Source organism: Mycetomoellerius zeteki, unplaced genomic scaffold (genome assembly GCF_001594055.1).
Source record: "Mycetomoellerius zeteki isolate Tzet28-1 unplaced genomic scaffold, Tzet1.0 scaffold498, whole genome shotgun sequence".
Lineage (NCBI taxonomy): Eukaryota > Metazoa > Arthropoda > Insecta > Hymenoptera > Formicidae > Mycetomoellerius > Mycetomoellerius zeteki.
The window spans coordinates 104,737-130,186 of NW_017257498.1; the positions used below are offsets into that span (position 1 = coordinate 104,737).

General features: G+C 33.6%; 2 protein-coding genes across 2 annotated transcripts in view; one reads left to right on the plus strand and one right to left on the minus strand.

Moving 5' to 3' along the window:
• The window catches only part of LOC108727469 (extended synaptotagmin-2), a 66,445-nt gene that overhangs the window by 27,600 nt on the left and 13,395 nt on the right, over window positions 1-25,450 (plus strand). Inside the window, exons 2-3 of the mRNA XM_018455612.1 lie at window positions 17,213-17,394; window positions 22,120-22,370. Of these exons, the coding sequence (XP_018311114.1) occupies window positions 17,213-17,394; window positions 22,120-22,370 (433 nt within the window). The remainder of the gene's footprint in view (window positions 1-17,212; window positions 17,395-22,119; window positions 22,371-25,450) is intronic.
• LOC108727483 (phenoloxidase 2) lies at window positions 7-9,404 on the minus strand. Its single transcript, XM_018455625.1, has 9 exons — window positions 9,144-9,404; window positions 8,497-8,689; window positions 6,190-6,413; window positions 4,929-5,131; window positions 3,881-4,295; window positions 3,436-3,564; window positions 2,437-2,764; window positions 742-974; window positions 7-463 (listed from the first exon to the last, which is right to left on the minus strand). The coding sequence occupies exons 1-9, from the start codon at window positions 9,252-9,254 to the stop codon at window positions 203-205; spliced, it is 2,097 nt and encodes a 698-aa protein (XP_018311127.1). The 5' UTR covers window positions 9,255-9,404; the 3' UTR covers window positions 7-202.

The window sequence follows — 25,450 nt, forward strand, 5'->3', positions numbered from 1 at the left end:
CTTCCGTCCTATCGCCGTCATTCCAGCGTTTGTCATCCAAGGATATGGACTAGGATGAGAACCGTGTCGCGTTTCCACGCAATCAGTCGCGATTCTACGACGAATATTGCAGGATTACTACTAAGAATGCATGGTAGGAATGGAGACGTTGGAATTCTCGGCGGAAGTGCACGAGAGCGGTCTGTCGCGTTCGGTTGGTCGATCAATCATCGGATTTGGCGGATTTGGTGAGAGTGTCGCTCATATTTTCGGATCGCATTCGCGGCAATATAGTATCCGTGTGGAGAATGTTAATCTGGGTGACTGCCATATTGCTGATCAAGAAGTCGGACAGGGTTCGCACGTCAGTACGGACTCTACGATCGAATGGAAAGCCCATGGGTCGCGCGTCCGGATACTTGCGATCCCGTAGACCGCAGAAGCTCGCCGCGTCCTTGCATCCGGTCGGTTCGTCCTGTTCCACCTGTACATGTCGCCGTAGAACGGCAAAGCAATTCCTTTAGCGAGTTGTCCTCTTTTTCTTTTCTTTCTTCTTTCACCCTCCCCCCTTCTTTCCTTTTTTTGGCCCGAAAGCAGTGATACGAACACCTTCTCGTGTACTCGAACGTCGTCGTTAAAAGAGTGGAAAAAAGAAAGGGGGAGAAAGAGGTGTAAGGGATGGGTAGAAGGTTTCCATCATCACCTGGCAGCCTGTAAGCTCTTAAGCGCCGTGAGAGCTCGATAAGTATAAAAAGTACTCACCGCGTCACCGGTGTAATCGGATATCATGATGAAGAGGTCCATCCGGAATCCCTCCTCCTTGCCCTTAGGTACTAGCATGTACTGTGGCCAGCCGCACCCGCAAAAGTTGGACTGTTCCAGGTTATCGCCGCCGATTGGTTTGTTCACGTCGAGATTGCGGAACGTACTTTCGAACGGTATAGTTACCGAAGACTCTGTTGATTTACGCTCGATGATATTTGTTCCCGGTTTCACTAGAGGAGGATGCGAACGAAAATTTTATGAAATACAACATAAATAACGTAATACATCTGCCTTTTATTTTTACTTGATTTCATTCAAATTAGAAAAATATATTTATATCTCAAGAATTGTGTGTAAGTGTAAAATTGAATTAGTGACAGAAATTAATACGTTTTTTCTTTATTTTTTCCAACCATTACATAAAAAAATGACTAGAAATTAAATGTCTATGACGATCAAAGCTGGATCTTTAAAGCGTCGTCTCTATAATAGTCGCACAGGCTGTGTAGCATGTCGCGAGTAGCGTCGCAGGAATTTGTCGCATGTCGCAAGAGTGTCGCTAAATGAGTGTCTACAACAGTCGCAAGGATTGTTTGCACGCAATTCGACCACAAATTCTAAACGCCAACTTGCTGTGTTGTGATTGGCTCATGCGACACGCTTGTCGCAGTCGCAGAAAGTTGAAGTTGGCTCAACTCCGTATGACAAGAGCTCTTGCGACTGCAACAATCATGTAACTAGAGTTGCGTTTCACTTAACGCTCGCAACGCTCGCGAGCATCGTTTATCCTTGTTTAACGTTTGATAAACGACAAAGATGAAATGATTCCATGAGCGTTGTGAGCGTTAAATGGAACGTAGCCTACATGTGACACTTCTGCGACATTTCATACGACATGCGACACAGCCTGTGCGACTATTGTAGACGAAGCTCATTGCTTAAATAATTCAATATGAATTATATATATACTATATATATACATGCTCATATGCCATATTTATAGTCATTCGAACTGCTCACCGAATTGGTTTTTCGGACTTATAAACGCAATTAAACTACTGTAGATAATAATATCACAAATTAAATTAAATTAAATTGACAAGCAATTTTTAATAATTTGATGCTCAATCAAGCATCATGAATTCGCTCGCACGGAAAGCAAAAGATCCGGGTTCGACTCCCGGCCAACGTAATATTTTTCGCAATAAATTTATTTATAATTTTTCAGCACATCTTTTCAATATGACGCCTGATTGAGCATCAAATTACTAAAAATTGTTTATCAATTTAATTTAATTTAATTTGTAATATTATTACAGTAGTTTAATTGCGTTTATAAGTTCGGAAAACCAATTCGGCGCGCAGTTCAAATGACTACATATGGTATATATAAGCATGTATGTATGTACATGTATAGTGCATATATAATTCACATTAAATTATTTAAGCATCAAAGATCCAGCTTGACCGTCATAGGCATTTAATTTTTAGTTTTTATTGGTTGTGTTCTCACATATACAGTCTAAAATAAAATTCCTATTAAAAAATAAACTGCAATGTCCAAAATATTATTGGAGTTAATATTATAATCGTTGGAATTAACGTAAGGGACATTGTTCTAGATATAGGCTGATATTAAATTTAAAAATAAGAAAAATGTTAACAATGAAATTTGTACAATAGGCGACTTACGTAATACAGTGAACTTGTCCATCTCAATCATGAGCTCCTTCTGGTCTCTAAAGACAAAAGGCAATCCACGTTCGTCTTGCTTGGGCGCGATGAATATACGAACAGTTCCTCGTCGCGGTGCATTATTACGATTGTCGGCGACGATTCTATATGTAAAGTCTGTATGATTCAGATGGGTGAATCTTGCAAGAACGGGACCACGAGGCGTAAAGTCCAGACCGCGAGATAGATCGACGTCGCTCTTGGTCCAGAAAGTCGAAATCTGATTTGCCGGTTGATTCGGAGTCTGCACTGCTATGTCTGTGATTATTACGCCGGGGAAGCTCAACTGAAACCCACGAACGAACGAAAGAAGGCAATTAAATTCCGTCATTCTCTTTCAGCTTTACAGTCAGACACCGTGATAAATTTCCGGGAAAAAATTTTTTTTTTAATTTAAACCGGAGCTTAATTAAAAGACGCTTTAAAAATGAGAATAATTTAGAACGAAAAAAAATTTAAGAATGTAAAGAAGTGGTGAAATTGATTCTCAAATTTCAAGAGCTTTATTCCGACATTTAAACGGCCATTTAATTACCAAACTGTTTAAATCCAACGTTAAATCCTATCGAAATCTACAAGATTGTTAGTGAGATTTGATTAAAATATGATAATTACGTCGATTAAATTTGTATCTATAAAATGTCGAATTTTAAAGATTTCCTCGAAGAGATTGCGATGAAAAAGCTCGATGATACCCTGTGTGTTATTCGCGAATATGGAAGAAAATTGCCTCATTTGTCGAGTTAGTATTTAACGAGATTGCATGGCATATGGTAAAAAAAATTGATAAATTCCAACATATCCAGCAGTCTCGTCGAGTTAAACGGTTTAACGGATGTTTTTATCGTCAAGTAGCTGCGTGTAATTCTGGACCACATGGTACGCGTACCTAGCGGCATTATATACCAGAGTGAACCGATGATATATCGCGTAAGCGAGACAGCTGTGTACACCCACCTGCTGTAGGTCGTACTCGGGAAGTGTATTCTTGTGTTCTAGGAATACATGGTCAATAAAACCATGCAATCTGTAGAAGATGGGATCTCTCATAGCGGTGGCCGATGATCCCATGATACTGAAAGGTTCCTGCGTGTCGGAACATGAAAAAAGAAAACGTTCCGTTTATCATATCAATGTAGCATGATTATTCGCATGAAATTTTTTTTAAGTGAAAAATAGAGGCGTGCTCAAAAATTACGCATTTTTTTCTCGATTAAAATCACTTTATATTAAAAAATGTAGAAGAAAATAACGATTGCTTTAACGCGCTTGATTAAAGGAAGGGTTATTTAATATAAAAAATTATAAATTATTAACATTATAAAATCAAGTTTTAGTAACAATTTTCGCAATTTTTATTTTACTTTTTGCAACTAATACCAGCAATTGCGTATCCTATTACCAAGTAGCGATGATCGGGATCGTGGCAGCAAGAGATGGCCATGTGACAGAGATTGTGAAGGTCTCCGTATATATTTTGGTTGGGCGAAAGGATGCTCGCCTCTATGATGTTACCAAGCATGTCTATGCCATCGAATTCGGTTAAAGGCTTTCTCTCGCCGCAGGGGCTGATGTAAACGCCGGTGTGTATGGCTTCATATATGCGATCACGCCATCTTTCTAGGTCTTGAATGTCGAAGTATAATTGATCCACAGGTCGGTTGATATCTTTAAGAACGGCGCTGGCGGGGCGAGCGGGCCAAATGTTAAGTGATCCGGCCACCAATTTAGGAAAGTAACCCTCCGGGATGGATTCGCGCCAATTGAGGAAACGCTTCACTCGACCCAATCGGTTGCTCAGACGCTCGGCATTATATCTGCGAAAAGCGGAATCAAGAAGAATCCGAATAATAACACAGAGACCGTGGAAAATCCCATCGATAATACCCTAGGCGATTCAGATGTTCGGTATTTCGACATAAATGACGTAGACTCATATACTAGACAGTATAAGAGGAAAGATGTTACAGAAAATAGACACTTGTTGGTAAATGTATAACTTTTACATGATTAATATAGTGAGAATAATAATAATAACTTTATTAATTGGTATAACAATAGTTAGAACGCAGGTTTTACTATTATTGCAAATTACAAATTATAGAAACATCTCTTGTAAGTTTAAAAATAGCTTCTTGTAATATCTCTTAACTCACATCGCTCTCATTTTCCTAGTGTACTTTCATAAGTGCTTTCAACAGGCATTTAAATTTACATTTATTTCTGAAATTCATCGCTGAATAATTTTGCTCCGTTATTCTACGCGCAAATGCCGAGCTCGTTAGCAAACATTGCTCGAATACTATGCAGAATTGAAACGAGTTCTTGCGTGATAATAACGATCGAGATCAAAATGTGATCTCGGTCGCCTATAACACTCGCATGATCTAGGCACGGCAGAATAGAGTATTCAATCTTATCGACTTACATGCGCCCGCTGGCGCACTTACCTGCTTTGGATCTGGTGGTGCATATAGTAGAATAGCTCGCCACGTCGATCCTTTTTAACAATCTTGATGTCGGCCTCAGCTGGATAGACTAGATGCCAGTGCCAGTGATGAAGATTAATCCCAATATCTTCCCTCCAGTAAGCTACGCGATGTTCCTCATCAAGATCCGACGCAGTATAATCCCGCGGAATTTCAATGGGCTCCTTTGAATTGTAAGGATAACGAGACGATAAAACGACGATAATTTGCGTTGAAAATTAATATAAAACGGGGTAAAAGTTCCGATTAGGGGACCCCCCCCAATGACCTTGACTTTGACATATATTGTCAGGGTCATGACTCTGAGTAATCTCCAATAGGTTTTAGCCGTCGCTCGTCCTTCGTTAAAAAGTTATTAACAGTTAAAGTTAATAATTCTGTAATTGCTTTACATAGCTTAGATAACTCTGACCTTCGACTCTCACCTCCTCTCCCCCCTGCAAAGGGGTGACCGACTCTCACCTTCGACTCTCATCCCCCCATTTAGATTAGTGCGAAATCCTTTCTGCTAAAGCAGTAAACTTGTGTTCGCGTGGAAAGTCGCGCGTCTCTAGGCAATGGGGGAGGTGGAATGCAGTAGGTGGATGTGGTCTAGAATAGTTTCTGATATTATATATAGCCGAAATAAGACGTTATTTTTTCAAACTTTTTTGTTAATAACTTTTTAACGAAGGACAAGCGACGGCTAAAACCTGTTGGAGGTTACTCAGGATCATGACCTTGACAATATATGTCAAGGTCAAGGTCATTGGGAGGGATCCCCTAATCGGAACTTTTATCTAAAACGACACTCATTAGATCGAACTATTATATCTTTCATTATCATATTATAACAATTTATACACTATAACTTTTCAGTTAAGAGGCGATTAACGAGAATGCTAAAAGTTGTTGGGATATTGTACAAATTCAATAATGTGATCTAAATTATGAAAATTTTGGAAAATTGCGGTCAAGCAGCTAAATACATTCCATTAGTTTTGTACTACAATGGATTGTATGTGAATTACTAAACTATTAAAGAATACAATCATTCGTTTCATTGTCTCGTCTTATATTTTCCGAAACTTAAAGGTGAAAATTGTCTTTAAAACGAAAAAGCTTTCCACGTTTACTTAATTTATGTTGTCATTTGCCTTTCATTCAAAGAATAAGCCAGCTAATTAAACAGTACAATTGAGTAACGAGCCTGTTGGTAATTAATGCGTTAGAGAACAAGTACCCTGGAGCCAGCTGGTACAACGTTGGCTTCCTCCCTCGCCCTGGCAAATATCCCGCTATCTATGTACTTGTCCGGGAAAATTTCTGATAGCGGTGGTATCGGTAGATCCTTGGTATCTGGACGATTTAGAATCGCCACCGAAAGTACGTAGACGAACATCTCGGGATTAACGCGATCGCGACAGTAAACCGCTACCGAAAGAAAGTCGTCGAACGTTTGCATACCTATAACACGTATTAATAAATAAACAGCGAGTTTGTGCTTAAATCAAGTTTGCATAAGCATAATAGTGTAACTTGTAACAATAGGGGAGAGTGGTCTAAATCGGACCGTGTTCGAAATAGGACCCTTTTAATTTAAATGAATACGGTTTGCGTACTATTTATAATGTAAAGTTCTTATAAGACACCAAACATGTGACAGCAGTTTGACAGTTCTCTGTCATAACATTCATAAAATAGACGCAAATATGTATTTTCAGCCATCGCATTATGGTTTAAGAGCTCGAGATTTTGGCCAAAACCTAATATTTTTAAATATTTTCACCAAAATTTATAAATGATCATATATTCTAATAATAAAAAATATTTCTTATAACATTTTTAATATTTTGAAAATTAAGGCACTTTCACACCGTATGTGTTTTTAAAAATGAATTATCCAACTAAATTTTGTAATAATAAACTTCAATGAATAATTTAATATATTTATACATATGTATTCATAATATACTGATTTACAATGTAATCATTATTGCCTTCCTCTAGCCAGATTTCGAATAACTTTTCATATTTGCAAAATGATGCATGCCTAAAAAGAATAAGTAATGACTATTTATCCGGCAGCCTCTGGAAGCTAGATCTTGAATAAAATTGATCACAAAGAAACATTTTACAAGATGTCATGTGAGCAAAATCAAGAGATTTTTTGTAGGCTGTATTAATTATTATTTTATTATTACGCAACGTAAATTTACACTAACGTTGTGTGTTCTTTAATTTCTCTGTGTGCTTGCATAAGTTTTGATTACTAATTTTTTATAAAATAGTATAATAAATACCTGCAACAAGCGAGTTATATTTATAATTATATAAATTCACATTTTATATTTATAATTATAGTGAGTGTAAGAAGTCAATTATAAAAAAACCGATATGAGTTCTTTGATTACTGACATGTTACCTTTCAAATTCTGTACGTAAAAGATCCTATTAAAAAATCCGAAAAAATGACCTTTTGGCCAAAATTTTGAGTTCTTAAACCATAGTGCATCGTGCGAAATTTTTTTAAAAAAGAAAATCCTTGTAAATCATTATTTAAAAGGTGTTAAAAATTTGAAAGGTAATTGATTTAAGATAATTAAAGAGTGTAGAATTAAAAAATATCAATTTTGTATTACTTTTGCGGTTTAATGTAAAATTTGTTCCAAAGTTGAAAAGAACCGTGTCCAAATCGGACAGTAGGTACAGTAGATAACTTATAGGCCTGGTTGTAGTACTGGTGATCGGCCGACCAGATCTGGTCCAAAGAATTAAATCAGTAAAATATCATGAATCATCAGACTCAGATTAATTGATTTTTATTGATTTTAATTCTAATAATATAAACTGTCAGTAATTTTCTTTTTCTGAATAAAATTTTCATCTTTAACTATCAAATCGCTCGTTTTTATTCAATACTAACAAAAATACATTAAAATATTTTTAAATTCTATTTAAAAGTCCATAAAAATAGGTGTGTTCAATTTGAACGAGGGGATAGTCCGATTTGGAACCAATAGTTCTATCGGACCGGAAACAGCGTTTTTACATTTTCCATTATAATTCAACACAGGTGAGAGATACGTCAAAATGGTCTAAAGCAAAAATAAAGGGAATTAAATGATCTTTCCAACGGTACCTTCGTCGGTTTTACGATCGGACTTTATTTACGCCTTATAGAGAGCAAAAACTGCAAATAGGTCCGATTTAGACTATTCTCCCCTATATGTAATGCATTTCATTAATGTAATTAACATTTTTTTACGAAAGAAAAATTTAATGCAAAAGAAAATGGCCATATAATTCGGTTAAGACAGGTTTTTGGTGTCTAATAATATTTTTATGTGAATTTTTATAATTTTTCAACTCAAACAAACTGCGCGCTGATTACTTGTCCATCTTGAAACACAATCTTAGACAGAAAAATTTAATACTTGACGACTACATATATCTATTTTTAAATTGACTCGCAAACAAAAGTGAAATTTATATATAATTTGATAAGTAAAATAAATAGAACGTAATATAAATAAAGTCGGAAACAAACCCAAGAAGATGTCGATAAGTCGCGCGGCTAATTTTCGATGCTTAGGAATGAAAAGAGAGAAAGGTTCTCGACGTCCAAGTTGAAGAGGGACACTCAAGTCAGGCAGACTGATTTGCTTCACTGGAACCTTTGACGAGGTATCATCGGCGAAACGATTCACAATGGCAGGAGCCATCTGTTGCCGAGACTCAGGCTGTAAATGTGTTTAAAAAAAGTTTATATATAAAAGTTTGTATATGATCGATTCAATAACATTAATGAAGAAATATTTTTTATTTTGCGTTGAAAGCGCTCTATTTATTTTTATACTATTGCGCAATGTAAATAAACAAATTTTGTATTGCAAATTATTTTAAGAATTCTTATGTTCGAGAAATAAGAATTGAGTATATATGTATAGGACTTGAGAAAAAGTTTTTTATTTCGAGTCTTTTATTTCGTAAAACTATTTCGTGAAACTAGAAAAATCTTACATTTTATTTCGTGAAACTAGAAATCTTACATTCCTCGAGCATCGTGCATTACGATCTAAGACTTAATCTTAGATACGACCAAGAAATTTCTAGTTCTGTGAACTACAGAACAACATCAAACTGATGTGGAATTCAATATTGATACGCAATAAGACCGTCAACGATCAAGCTTACCAAGTAGTTAGCTGGTACATCAAAAGCGACTTTGTTCTCTCCCTTGGGTACGTACACCGGCTCCGCCGGTCGATCGAACAGATATAGAATATCCGATTTCTTGCTTCCCATTTTGACGATCAACAAGTGCGCGCACTAACTTGAACAAAATTGACAATCACGCGATCATACGCTTCAGAAATCGAAATCGAAACTACTATAAGTAAGAGAAATTATAACGGAAATAAAAGTAAGGATCACGACGTTGCTTCTGAGACAACGTATAAGTCTTTACGTTGCCGAGTACTTCTTTACAGGTATTTATAGGAGAATCACGGAGGATATGGCGGTTTGTCGATAAACGATGGTCGTCTTCAAGCGACCACAGGATCCGTTCACGAAATATAGGACAGTTCATATGCAAGTAGGAAGGATAAGCAACGAAAACACCGCGCTTAAACCGGATCCTGTGTTTACAGGTTTTCCTGTTTTCGAAGGAAATCGATAGCAATTAATCAGTAACGATCGCGCGAAACCACAAATAGGTCACCGTTATTTTATCGACGTTAATCGCATTTAATTTTTCTGATATATATATAACAATATTTACAATATTTATATATTATGTATAATAATAATAATTGTGCTTTATATATATATTTTTTATGTTATTATATTGCACAAGATATAAAATATGTATTTAAATGCATTTCGGATCCGTAATATGTGTCAATGTAACATAACATTTGTATTGAAGTATGATATCAATCGCAGCAGACTAATTATTTACATGTTATCATTAAACATAATTACTTATGTATGATACAATGCGAATAATCTGACGTATGGGCGATTATGACATTTTATGACATGCAACTGTTCAATGTAGCATAATTTTATTTGTATACATAATGAATGAATCTCTAGCGTTAATCGAATCACTTCCCTCTATCGATCTGATTGTCTCTATATACTACATTCGCGGTAATAATATAAATATCGATTAATATCTCCCCTTATTCTCTATATCTATATTTATAATAATATTAAGAATGAAAATATTAAGTAAATATTTTTTGTGAAGTAAATATGTATCGTTCGAATCATAAGAAGGAGTCATAGGAAGGAAGAAGAATTTCGTTTTGAATTCAATTCATAATTCACATGTGTGCAAGTGCTTTTTATTGATTGTGCTTTTACATTTTTGTTCATTTCAGTTCGAGAGACTCTACTCTCTCGTCACGCCGATATGTTTCTCATGAAGAGAAATAATGATATCTCATTAGAGCCGCACTTAGAGTCGCAAATAGATACTAAAAACTAAAATGAGATTCTACGGAAATTTTATTATATCAAACGATATGTATAATTGGTTTGATAATATGTGTGCTTAGGGACATCAAAAATTATTTTCAAAGCATGCAGGGCATTGCAAAGAAAATGAACATCATTACGAAACTAAATATATAATATATAAATACTGGAATTTAAATTGAAAAAAAATCATTTCTTCTCTAATGCCGGAGTATTTCGACGAGATATAAATGAGTGACAGTTTTGGGGCACTCTGTATATATCTAATATAAAATATTTTATATTTATAATAGGCGGAACACAAAATAATTAAAGAAAATTATGTACGAGGCAGTATATCTTTGATCTTATAAATTTTCTATCTTATGGAAGATATTATGATAATTACGTTATTAATGAAATACAATTATTTATGATTATAATAATGATGAAATCCTTTTTATCTGCTCGCTACGAATATATATATTTTACATCTATCCGACAAACGCGTACAATACAATATTAGATTGAATAAAGTCGAAAGAGAAGGAAAAGATAGAGAGAAAAATAATAAATTAACGCAACCATGTATATTATCCACACTCGTTCCCGTGGCATTCTTATCTCCCAAACCTCACATACAACAAATTTATTAAATTCACAGTCTCAGCATAAATCATAATTTTATATATATATATATGTATATGTACACTATGCGCCAGAAAAAATGCGACACTTTTTTAATCACTATTAAGTTTGCTGAGTGGGACACAGTAACGCAGTGATTGCAATTAAAGGAAATCATATCGAATAAATATTTGGTAGAAGGACAAAATATATGTACAATATTATTATATAATCAAATTTGCCCCCGTTCACTCACTTTATTTAACTAAACCGACAAATGAAGTGTTAGTTGTGAGAGTCGCATTTTTTTGGCGCATACTGTATATATATATATATATATATATATTAACGCTGATATCGATTATTTTGCGAGAGAGATTCCCTCCAAAGGGAATAAGATATTCAATCTTCTCCCGATGGACGTTTCGCAAGTTTGCACTAATGATAAAATAGATATGATAATTATCGGGATAATCTAGGCAATGGGTCCATACAATTGCTGTGTCTAGCAAAAAAAGAATAAAAAGTAGAATAGATTTTATTTCACGTTCCGTAACTTCAACCCTCCTAGAAAACTTAATATAGAAAAAGTTTCGAAAAAGGTAACAAAATAAATAAGAATAGCAATTAATGTAAACGATGTAAAAGGAAATTAAATATAAATGATAACGAAACTGCTGTAGTAAAAGTATTGAATTAAATATACATGATACATTGTAATACATAAAGTCTGCGTACATTTTAAGAATGGATTCTTTGACTAATTCGAAGCTAAATTTTCTTCAGCGAAAATTTAATTGGACCATCTTCCTAATTCTTAAAATTAAATGCCTTAGTAATGAAATAGTCTCAAATTAAAATCCTATTAAAGTATACACTCGAACTTAAATAAGAAGTAAGCTTTTGTTTGCCTATCTACTGTAGTTTTAAAGCTTAATTTGCGAAGTGGTGTCGGCCTTCAATTAATTATAATTTCAAATTGAGGCCTCAATATTTTTGTTACGAAAAAATCAACTGCTTAGTCAAATTAAAATCGAGTTTCTCAAAGAATCTCATCTTGGAGTATCTTTAACATCTTACGATATATCCTGCATAATAATAGATAGGAGAAAGGGATTCTAACACCGATAACAGTCACAAGAGCTGTCGGAGAACACAGATCTCCGAAGAACGTTCACCGTTTCGCGACAGTGACGTCGCGTCTTCTTCTTCTGTTCCTCTTCCGTCGTCTACCTCTTCTTCGCCTTCTCATGACTCTATCCGTATTGCTGACGACGGTGTTACTATTTGTTCCTCTGCGACGTCGGCGTCGGAGCCATTGCGTGGTGTACGGGGTCGATTGTCGGACGCATCGCCAATCATGACAATCTATCAGCTTTGAATCGCCGTACCTTCTTCCATGGCAGATCGAACTGGTCGATTAACTGTATCGATTGCTGCTACCAGTTATTAGTCGATAGCTTCCACTTGTTCACGCCCACGTATTTGTCTAAACTCTCGTTACCAGGACGCAAATGGACAAACCTGTAGTGATTTTAATCGCTCACGTTTTTGTTTTTCAATCAACAGCATGTAATTTCAATTATACACTTGACGTTACGAATTATTTTTATCTATTCGAACTCTAATGTATATTCTTAGTTTCTATATTTTAATTCTTTTCCAACATCTATATATAATATAATTCTATGGTATAATTCTAAAAATGTTTCAAAATTAAAAATTTTGTAATTATGTTATTCGGTAATTAAATATTTTTCTTAATATAATTAATCTTTTCTAAAAACGTATATAACATAAACATATATGGAAACAAAACAATTGATTTGATTTCTTTTATATTAATTATAATAATAATAATAAGAAAGGCAAAATGGAATTAAATGAAAAGACATACCTATAAAAGATGAGGAAAACAAGATAGCTAATTTAACAGCGACATAGAGATAATAAGTAAGTCATCATCAAAATAACTTTCTTTCGTCCGCAGATTTCCGCGTTTCGTGTTATCTACTTTAGATACGTCGCCGGTAGGAAACAACCGTTATCTCCACCACTGCATCCACTACATCCGATCGATTCCTTCGTGATAACAGCCGTCGTAGAGTAATGTCGCGGGAGCTACGCTCTAATTTACATGACGTTACGTCGCGCAACCGTGATGGCACGTTAATTGAGACTAGATCGCGTCGCTTCATATTTTCCACGTTAGCGACGCGATTTATCATTATGCGAATTTCGTATTCAAAATTTGAGGAATTTAGATTCCGTTAAAGACACCATCTTATTACACCCCAGATAGACAGATGCGCATAAATTTTACTGCAATTTTACGTTGTATTCGATCATCAAATCCGTAATAGGTGAGGCGATTGTGACCCCAAATATTGTAGTCATATTTAGTAAATCAGAAAATGAAATACTATGACGCAAATATGATGTAAATATGACAAACAAAAATCTGATTCTTAGTGTCTCATATTTACATCATATTTGCACATCATGATATTTCGTTTTCTGATTTACTAAATGCTGCTGCAATATTTCGGATCTTAATCGGCTCATCTATGAAGCATTGGATGATTGTAAGATAAACGTGAAGTTGCTGTAAAGTATATGTACATTTGTCTACTGAGTATATTTTAACGAAAAAAAAATTTAATTATAATTTAATTTGTTTTTATTTTTTTTAGATTTTATTTTTTATTTTCGGAATAATTATTAAGTTTATTAATTATTTTTCTGTACATACAAATTCTTATAATTATATAACGCAATTATAAATATTCTTGAAAACGCATGGAGTATCGACGGGATTTGAACCTACAATCTTTGGGGTGGTAGCCTACCTACGCTAACGCTGAGCTAATCGCACGCTTGTCTGAACACTTATAAATTTGACATATATTGGATTTTATTTTGTCATTCGTACTGATCATATATGTAATATGCATGTTTATATACGGGTGTCTGATCAAGGTTATTGGAGGTTGTACCTCTTATTTTCATTTTTACGTAGAAATGAATTTTTGTGCAAAAATGAAAATAAGAAAAACAACCTCCAATGACCTTGATCTTGACAAATTTATCCAGGAACAAAGTTATCCATGATTCTGAACAACAAGAGGTTTTAGCCGTCCGTCGGACACCTTGGGTAATGCTAATGCCGGCGGTACTGTAATTTTCAAGCCTTTATAATTCGAAAAGTATATAACTTAATGAAAATGAATTTAATTATAGTGTTTTGGAAAGCTCTCGAGGTTAGCTACAAGAATATGTAATAAAAAATAGGGATTCTACTTAAGAAAAAAAACATTAATGACCTTAACTTGATTTTGACAAGGTCACTCAAGGTCAAGTCCACATTTCCATCATGTGTCCCTCTTCAAACCATGCAACTTTCGATGGAAAAATCAACGCCACACTGCGTGATTTCTGTGGACTTTCGCGCGAATTTTTCATAATCGACATGTTTATTTAAACTTTATAGTATATTTATCTTACTTTATGCGGCATGAAATAAGTAAAAGTTTACAAATCATTTATGCTTACTATGACATCACATCAGGATTACGAATTCTTTCAACAAAATTCGGTATATCAAAATCGACATTTGTTTACCCAAATTTTACAGTATATTTATCTTACTTTATGCGGCATGAAATGAAGAAAAATTTAAAAATTATTTAAGCTTTCTATAGCATCACATGATAATTGCAAATGTGCATCATTATACGATGTATTTCATTTAATTATGTATGATGTAAATATTTCATATAGCAATATCGTAAAACGAATATTATAGATCTGAAGATATATTTTCATACATATGTTTTTGTAATTCTATAACAAAAAATTTAATCATTCAAATAACCTAAATTTTATATTTTCCTTAATATAAACGTTTTCGCTTTTATAATGTCATAAATGATTATAAAATTGTTCTAAATTTTCAGTAAATTAATTTGTGCATATCGTGATCGTCATACAAGTCTATCTGGGATGTGAAAGTAAAGGATCTCATTTCTTAAGCTTCCTTTGACAGATATGAGAAAATCAATTTACAAATAATTACAATCATAAGATTAACAGAATTTATCGTCATCTTTTATGTCATTAAGGCCCGATTGCATCAATGTTACTTTAACTTTAAGCGAGACTTAAAACTTCCTCTGTCTCGTTTTAAAGCTGAAAAAGAAACATAGACAGAGAAAGTTTTAAGCCTCGCTTAAACTTGCTACTCATTATACTCGTGACATGAAATGCAACAAGAGCGTTGTTATTTACATAAATAAAAAAATCGTGATAGAGTTGCTATTTTTCAACGTATTTCATAGCAGATTTACAAAAAATGTAAGTTAAATAGCCTAAGTCTTAACCATTCGTCGTGATTAGAATATTATTAAAATTAAATTAATACACTGTTAAATCTATAGTGTCAAATTTAACTTAACGTGAGTCGCCACTGCTCCTACTCAATTATATCGTTATTTTATACTAAAACAATAGTTATATTTAACACTATACAGTGTCAATTTAACCCGATATATTATCAAGTTTAACTATCATTTTGGTAAAAAATAACTATATATTTAGTAGGAGCAGTGGCGACTCACGTTAAGTTAAATTTGAGACTATAAATTTAACAGTGTGGGATTAAAGTTTGCTTTACATTTTTTTTATAGATAAAATAAATAAAAGTTCAAAAAATGCTCTAGTTTCCTAAATTGCACCATAATCTAACTTCTTAAATCGCACGTTACCTAATATTTTTCCATTTCTTACATTTTTATTCCATTCATTATTATGTAAAAATGTATATTGTAAATCTACGAAGTGTTTATTTTGTTTCACGTAGAAATTTCTTAAATTACTTCTTGAAATTATCATGTGTTTCAGAAATTACGAAAAATATATTCTTAAGTTTTTAACAGCATAATAAAATACAATTTTTTCCTTTTCTTATGTAATTATTAAATTTTTTACATTATCATAATGTTTTAAATGAGGAATATTGGTGTGGTGCGATTTAGGCAACGAATTTCCTCGCACCATACTGAAAAAATCCTGATTTTAAACTTTATAATAGCGCAAAAAAATTATGAAAAAATTACATTAGAAAGTGAAAAGAGTACAGTTTATTATGCTGTAAAAAAGAATGCTTAAGAACATTCTTCATAATTTCTGAGTTATGAGCCTTTAAGTAAAAAGTGGTGCGATTTCGGCAACCCCTTACTCTATGTCATAGGGGAAAGTGGGGGAATTGTGCGCAGCGGGTAATTGTGCGCATCACGGTTTGGTACTTTTCCAATGGATGAAGACATCACTGTGGTGAAATTTTTACGCAGGAGGTCGTCTTCTTAAGACATAACTACAAAAGATACGACGTAAATACGTTGCTAACCAGAGAAATACAAAAAAGTGAAATCACATCTTTTCTTGTTATTTTAGCATTCAAAAAATAAGGTAGTAAATTCGTATTTTTAATTTGTTTGTTTAAAGTATACGTTATTAAAATATGTTATTATGTGCGTCTTTTGAGCTTATTTATTAAGTTTGGTTAAGAAATGTTGAAGTAATCATATTTCATATCGAGTCAGGTCGCGGTGGGCAACTCTGCGCAAGCGTTTTGAAATGCGCACAATTACCCATTTTCCATACACTATATGACTGGCACTAATTTTTTCATTTTTTCTTTGCATTATTATTTTATTTTGCCACTTTATTTTACCAAAATCTATATGTATTATTATTATATTAGTTTTGTATTTTTGCTTAAAATATATATAATATATATTTAAAATATATTTAATATATTTATATTGCAATATAATAAATATATTTTCTGATTTCTTCGTCAACATTCCATAAAATTCATTCATTTCCTACGACTACTTTTGCTTTGCGCACAATTACCCAACGCGCGAGAAATTTTTTCGCTTTTCCGTTTTTTCCTTTTTGCTAAATATAATCTTATTGAATGAAAATCTGTTCGATATGGGGATACGTAATGGTAAAAGAATGTTTATAGTTTCTATTTCCATACTTATATTGCTTTGAACTTGGACAATCATTCCAGGATAATAAATTTCCCTTAGGTGCGCACAATTCGCCCACTTTCCCCTACATGTTTCTATAATGTTACATTTGTTGTATCTTCTCTCTTTCAGGAAAGCGCGAATCCATCGGAGGCGGGAGTCTTGTTGGTAATTGGCCGTATTCGACGGGGGGTCCAGTCAGATCCCTTAGCAGTACCGTTGGCGGCGGCGGTGCGGCGGGGGGCACCAACATGACACCCGACGATCCCGCGCCTGACGAAGAATTCGCCCTCGCCGTCGCGCAAAAAGCACAGGTACGGCTACTTATCATCGACTTTTTGCTTGATCAAGCCGAATAATAAATTCTTGATAACGCAACAATTGAGAACGCGCGTGCTGTTCTCTCGTATGCCGAGTCATCACACACCAGTTAAGAAATAGGTCATTTCTTCATAGACATTTCTTCTCATATGTGTATACCTTAGTCACGACTCTTCATTTCAATTTATTAACATATAAATGGGCATTTGAGAAAAAAGCTTTTCTCGAGCTCTTCTCCAGCTCTTCGATTCGTTTAAAAGTTATATCACATATACACTATACAGAGTGACAGAAAAGTTTGGTCACGAAGTTTTGTATGTTTCAAGCAAATCATTACTCTTAGCAAGTTGACTTTATTTAACATCAAAATGACGACAAATAGCATCAGCTTGTTATCTAGTAGTAACGTATATTTAGAGAAACAAACTCTACAATATGTTAGTTACATCTTATTAAATATCGGAAAAACTCTGTACTAAAAAATTTTTTGATTGATAAACTGACAACCACTCTATTATCTGCTTGGGAGAATTTATCCGTACAGAAAGATGCGCTGATGCATCCGAAACGTCTTAAAGTACAAAAGTTAATATTCTATAAAATTACTTTTGAATGTAAATATTATTATTTTTTATATTTAATAAAATATAATTAATATACTCCGGAGTTTGTTTTTTTTATAAACATACATAAGATTACTTACTAATGATTTGGTAAACACAGAACACTGTGATCAAATTTTTTGTTACCCTGTAATTTTTTAATAGGAAAAAAGAAACTTTATATGCACTAAGAAGATTAGACTAGAATGAAGACTATTAAAAAATAAAATTAGGCAGGGATTATGAAATATTGAAGTCTAATAAAAAATTCGTCGCTAAAAATTGGAGCACGTATTTCTTGCGCTACGAAGTTACAATCGTGTTATTAAATCGTGCGAAATATACATATGTATACGTATGAAACAAGCTCAAATACTCGCATGGAACGTTTCTCGCGAGCACGTACATATGTAGCTTCAATGCCTGGTGTCCCTGTGCGCGGTGGGTATTTTTCAAAGAAGCCCACGCGAGTTAAATCGTCAATTCCGTAAAAGCGATCGGGTACAATGCCCCATAAAGAAGAAAAGAACCGTGACGACTTGGCAATGGGCGTTCGCGATGCACACCTCGTGCGCATCGTTGAACGTTCACTGACGTTGCTGGCCGCATTGTGGCTATTGTTATTGAACTCAACAATTTTTTATGTTCGCCTCTGCGGTTTTAAGCCTCGAAGTCGACCTATTTAAACTTTGACTACATAGAAACGTTTAAAATAACACGAAGATGTGCATTCAGCTCCAGCCCCGTTTTACAGTTCCAGAGGACTGATTTGTTTGTTGATTTATATATCTAATTTGGATTTTCAATTTATATAGTAGAATATCTTTTTAATGGAAAGTTTATGATTTAACGATAATAATAATTATAGCGTGAGCAAAATTTCATGAACAGAAACGATCACGTATGAAAGAAATCATGTACTCTTTGATGAATAAAGTATCCGATTAATTAGAGAAAATGTAAAAATTATTATTGGTGAGTAACTTGAAATGTATCTTTGCCTATCAAATTAGCAGCAATTTGTAAGTTTCATGTAGCTTTGTTGCTTGTTGATGTTTCATGTCGATCTAATTGAATTTTGAGAAGAAGAAATCTCACCTACAAACCGTGTCTAAAACTGTTTAAATATTCTTTGCATGCTACATAATAAATGCTGTATATATAGGATACCTCAAGATTATCAGTTTTGATTTAAAACACAGATTTTATCAAACTTAAAAACTCATTTTTCTTTCAAAATGTTTATTTCGAAATAAAATTTCAAGAGAGCAAAATTGGCTTAAAATTAAATGAACTGATCAGACATTTTTATCTAAATGTCGTAAAAATTTGCAGCTTGAAAGATATTGGCACTTAACTATTTTAGTAGAAAAACAGTCGATTCCATATTAGAGATGAATAATGAAAGTCAAAGCACATTGTATGAGTGCCGACTTATTATTCGACATCTAAATTTATGGATGCAGAACTGAAATTATTATCTGCGTGGGAAGTCACTGAAGTAACACTTTCCGTCACGGAACTCGTGGGATTTCTCGAACGATCTTTATCTCGCACTCTTCTCTAGCTCCACTACCGAGAGTAATTAGCACTCTACTTAAAAGGCGAAGTCCTTCGAGATCAACTTCATACACGTGCTGTAGTCGAAACAAGCCGGTCATTTGAAAAAACTCTCTTTTTCAGATATGAAAATTCTGATTATTTTTAAGATTTTACTAAACATGTACTGATTTAATTTTCACCAGATCGTAAGTATCTCACTATATAATCTAATTAATATGAAAATAATTCTTAGAAAGCGCATTTTTTCCAGACAAGGTAGTCCAAAGAAATCGTTTTGAATTATTTTTCGCAGGACTGTAGCATTTTCTCTAATTAAAATTGGCGTAAATAGAACGAGCTGTGACGCAGAACTGAATCATTTCGTCGATAAATAACATTTGCTTCGCTGTAATTTCGTAAATGGGGAAAATGAAACTCTCGAAATAGTTCTGTCAACTTTCATTTGTTCGGGGATTAGTACGTACATTACGATCTCACCAAGCTTCTCTTAACGTTGGATAACTTTCCAATTAATGAAATGTTATGTTCTTGACAGAACAGGTCGAATTACTATTGCGCAAGGACACACGTTTGCGAGCGAGAACGTGCTCGCAAACGTGACCTCGAGACAAGAACGGGAGATGCGTGGAGAGAGACCTCATCTCTCGCATTAATATCGCTCTATTTAATTTTAAGAGCGAAGCGCATTTTACTTCGCAAACGCGGAATAAATTGCGCAAGGAAAATCTCTTCAAAATCAGTTGACAAATTTCGAATTAAACTTCTCAATGTTTATAATTGTTTAACAGACTTTCCAAGAATTATTAGACTCTATTCCAAGAATTTTACTCTTTTTAGACTAGAGTTAGAATATATAAATTATTTCTCTTTCTTATATTAGGTATACGATTATTCCTTTTTCATAGTTACTCAGATATCTTTATTCAGCAACAACTTGCATCTTCTCCATTTCCATATATACACACACACACATACATACATATATACACATGTATATAAAATTCCATATAAGATCGTGAAACTTTCTTGTACAACAATTACAGTTTAACGATTTATTATTTAACTACCGGGGTTAATGACGTTCTTCGATGACGTCAGAGAGACTTCTTCGATGTTGCATACACGCGACGTCGCGTGTGAACATGTAGGGATCATGTCCTACATCCTAGCAAGACGAAGGTACAACTTCTTGGACAACGTGTCGCGTGACGTCGCTTTCATTTCGCGGGCCCGGGGACAAAAATATTTTCCAAGAATATTCTGAAATTGCGATATGTACGGTTGTACGGTCTTAACGTCTCTCGCGGAATAAATTGCTGTTAATAATACGCTGCAAGTGAACGCTGCGAGCGGACTGTCATTGCAGGGTTGTTTTGTATCGCTAATAGGTATTCCTTTATGCGTCTTTACGTGGATACGGCAAGGTTGCGCGTAATGCACTAACATACTTTTTCTGCCTGGTATTTATCACGTAGCGTATTGAGAAAAATGAAAAATAAGAAATTTGTATTTTAAAAATTATATGGTAATTATAATAAACACTAAAAAGAACTATATATATATATATTTGAAAGTATACAGAGAAAAGTATAACGAAGGGGGAGAGAGAGAGAGAGAGAGACACATTGATTTTTCTATTCTCATTTATATTTATTTTCAAGATATAATTCTTATATCTTGATGTTTTACTTCTAATAGGTTTAAGTTTCACAATTGTGTTAGTTTTTCGATTTTAAATATACATCCTTTTATATGATACGGAAAGAACGTTAATATATTTGATTAGTCATGTTAAAAAGAAAGAAATAACTGACAGTACACTAAATTTACATAGAATGTAAGAGAAGAGAAACGTAATCATATTATATATAAAACAGAGTAATATATACGTCAACGAATTTAATTAAAAATATATTTTTCAATTAATTAAATATAAGATATTAGTAGCAGTATTAAGTGAGAGCGAATGATTCTCCATAGCAAACTCTAATTAAACTTTAATTTAAATGTTTTCATTTTACATACTCTATCAGGAATTAATTATAACAAACGCAACACAAATAGATAATAAATAATTAATCAGCATTAACCTAGTTTTTAATATTGATGTTAATGTAAATACTCTAATTGTAAGTGCATTATGCGACTCGATTACCGCTGCATTGAACGACACATGCGACGCGAAGATTTAATCTTCAAACCCGTACGCTAGTGCGAATTCGCATTACAAAAATTTTCAATTTCTTGACAGTTGCGCATGAACAGTTACCGCGATTTATCCCATCTATATTAAATATGCTTTTTCATTAAATTTGAGTAATACCATCGGATTTGTGAGAAAATTATATCTCAGAAAAGAGTGATTTTAAAGAAATTTGTTTTTATCCTCAAGAGAGACTTGCAATTAGAAATGTCAAATCCCAATTCGCATCTGTGTATCATTAGTAGGTGCTCAAAGGAGATGTACGGTTTAAAGGTTAAGATACAAATAAGACTCTTCGTATTTATTTGATACATGCACATGAACGCACCGGATGAAATATCTCTTTGCAGAGAGATGCAGAGGCAATTCGCACCGCTCTGTATCTCGGAGTGGCACTCGCGATCACCTGGATAATAGGAGCAACGGGTTTGTCGCTGGCGTGGCTGATTCTGGTCCTAGCACTGGCAACGACCATCGTTAAAGCGAGAGTCTCCCGGCTTCTTCAGACAGAATTGCAGCACGAACTGGCCAGATTACGTAGGAGACGAGCCCTGTACAAAGATGAGACTGCCGAGTGGCTCAGTCTGCTTCTCAACAAGTGGCAAGTACCGTTTTCATCAGTTATCGGTGAAGCTAATCAGAAAGGAGAATACACGTCAATGTACGTCGTTATTACATCAATAGGTACACAGAGAGAACGATTTTACTGAAAAATGAAAATAAAATAAAAGAATTTTCTTCAAAATCTTATACCGGAGGATCGGTTTTGCTGAAGTAGGTATTTATGGTAAATTTGATTACTTGCATTACACTGGATCAGCGCATATTAAAAGCTGCTTTACATAAAATATCTTAATATAGTGATACAATATAATCAACTTTGACAATGAAATAATACATATATATTTAAAAAAAATAAAACAAATTTGTGTAATTTCTAAAATAAAATAAAAAATTAATATTGATATAATGGCTAATGGGAATTAGTGCTATAGATGGTGCGCAATGAATGTATATTTTTTCTTTAAAATCTAAACGTTTCTTTAAAATCTAAATCTATATATATTTTGTTAAATAACACGACTCTATCATTAATAGATAATTAAAATATTTATATACTTTTACATTTAACTTTGTTAATTTCATGTAAAGCAGTTTTTAGTATGCACTAATCTAGTGTAGTGCAAGTGACCGAATTCGCTATTAGAAATTTAGCTAGATACAGATTTAAAAATAAATTTTTTGGATCATAAAAATAATTATGTAGGTCGCACAAGCATAATGAGTACCTAATGTTGCAAAAGGTTTGGACATTTTAGCAATCATCTTAAGGGGATCCTAAAGTCATCCTATTTTATCACGATTACATTTTAGGAGAAATCTCCGAATTGGGTTCATGGATTGCAAAGTTTTTTACAGAATTAAAGAACGCATAAAAAGAAATCCCTTAAAACACGATTTCATGAGAAAATCGAAAAAAAATTAAAAAATTTACTTTTTCTGGCGCGTGTACAATTGTCATCTGAGGTTAACATGATTTATACATTTAGATCTAATAAGGTACACTAAGGGTAAGACTAATCATATTCAAGAATTTTACAATAGTTGCAAAGCTGCTTTTTTTGCTGAACGCGGCCATTTGCTTGATGTAAAAGTTTTATAACTTGTAGATTGCAAATAAGTGAGGCGAAATTCGGATAACTTGAACAAACAATACTGAGTTTATGGAATTAAGATTCAAAGCGTAGAAAAAAATATTTCTCCTAAAACGAAATTATGTGTTTTGCAAAGACTTACTTTTTCCTTTCTTATAGATTCGAAAATCCTTTTCTAGGATTAAAGTATACACATTAATACGTGAGATGGAATTTATTCCGAGAATGACAAAAAATTTCTAAATCGAAATCTTAAGAAAATTTTGTGTTGTTTTCAGCATCAACCTCACAAATACATTATTAATGCGTATACTTTAATCCTGGAAAAGGATTTTCGAATCTGTACAAGAGGAAAAAGTAATTGTTATACAAAAATCATGATTTAGTCCGTAATACAGACGGCTTTAGGATCCCTTTAAGCGTTCTACGTAATTATAATATTTTGATAGTCCATAAAAATTATTTTGAAATCTATATCTTATTAGATTTTTAGATATTTCAGTAAATGTTCTTTCTATGTAGAAATTTTAAAGAAAATTTATTTATTTATCACAGTATTTTATCGCGGTTTGTTTGTAAAAGTGATTAAATTGATTATTATACAAAGCAATTCATATCGATATTTCTTTTTCTTTAATAGGTAAAAATTTTTCCTAACGGAGAAATTGATTGTTTAAAATTGATATAATTACGTATAACGTTGTCGATTAATCAAAAAATAATAGAAAGGAGAATGTATCTAGAGAAATTTATTATGTATAAATGTAACGTAGCGATACATATATATCCTTTATTTATTACTGTATACATATTTCGTGACCTCACCTCGTGCTTCCGTATAGCTGCAATTCGCGGTAATAACTCTGTAATGTCCCTGGGTATATATCGCGATTGTCCTCGCATCGGACAATAGGTGAATGAACTCCTCGTTCGGAAACGAGTATACTACATACGCATTTGTAAACATATCCACATTTCTGACGCAAGTAAGTATGAATGTGGCCTTTCACGTTTCTGCTGCCTATGCCGCGGATAAAATCCTTGTCGCCATCGCCGACACATGTCGAATGAAACGAGTCGATGTTGTAGAATTGACCGCGTTTAAATAAATTGCAAAATGCCATCGGTTTATAAAGTTACGTACAAACTCGCATACAAGGATCTTAATTCTTTTTAAGCAAATAAAGAGAAATAGGTAACTGCAAAAATAAACCCATTTTAGAGCTAAAATTTATCAAAAAATGGATCATTTTCTGTTGGAAAGAAAGATGATGAAAAATTTTTAAAAAGTTTAGAATTAATTTCTGGTTTAAAAAAAATTTGCTATTTAATTTCGAAGAGATTTATATACTAAGAAAAAAAATTTACTATTGTACCGACGGTCTCATTGACGCATTCAAACGATTTCCTTCACCCTTTTCTCGTTTGTCAGCGGTTGGGAACGGCCAGTACCTACAGCAAGCGGCAATAAGGCGTGGAAAGAGTAGCTACTTATTTGGATAGTTGATAGACCTGTTCGAGCATTCCTAAACAGCTTCGGCTGCGGGTTTCTCACCGACTAGCAAGAACATCTACATGTCAGGAAAAAGCAGTGAATTCAACATGCTACACACTTGCACTGTATGAGCGTAAAGAAAACGACGGCGCTTATTTGATCATATGCAAATGCAGGAAATGATGACTTCGGAAAAATTTCTATGGAATCGAACATCCTGTAAAGAATACTAGTTCCGTATACACGATGTTCTGATATGAATATGAAGACAATTTCTACATGAAAAGAACAATTTTGCTGGAGTATCTAAAAATTTAACTAATGTACATATACACACATCTGAAAATAATTATATTAAACACTCAAGGAAGACTTAAGCTGATTGCTAGAATGTCAACATTTATTCGGCATTATCGTCGTGCTTGCGTGTCCAATATAATTATTTTCAGCTCTACATATATCTAACTAAATAAATTTTTAAATACCTCAGCGAAGCTGTTCTTTCCGTTGTTTATATAAAGTCTTTTTTTT

What these genes read in the sequence shown, in the direction of transcription:
- LOC108727483 (XM_018455625.1), bottom strand. Translation starts at nt 9,254, where the DNA reads ATGGGAAGCAAGAAATCGGATATTCTATATCTGTTCGATCGACCGGCG. An exon ending in GGACAAGTTCACTGTATTAC is followed by an intron (nt 975 to 2,436) that starts GTAAGTCGCCTA and finishes ATCCTCCTCTAG; the next exon opens with TGAAACCGGGAACAAATATC. An exon ending in CCGATTACACCGGTGACGCG is followed by an intron (nt 464 to 741) that starts GTGAGTACTTTT and finishes CGACATGTACAG; the next exon opens with GTGGAACAGGACGAACCGAC.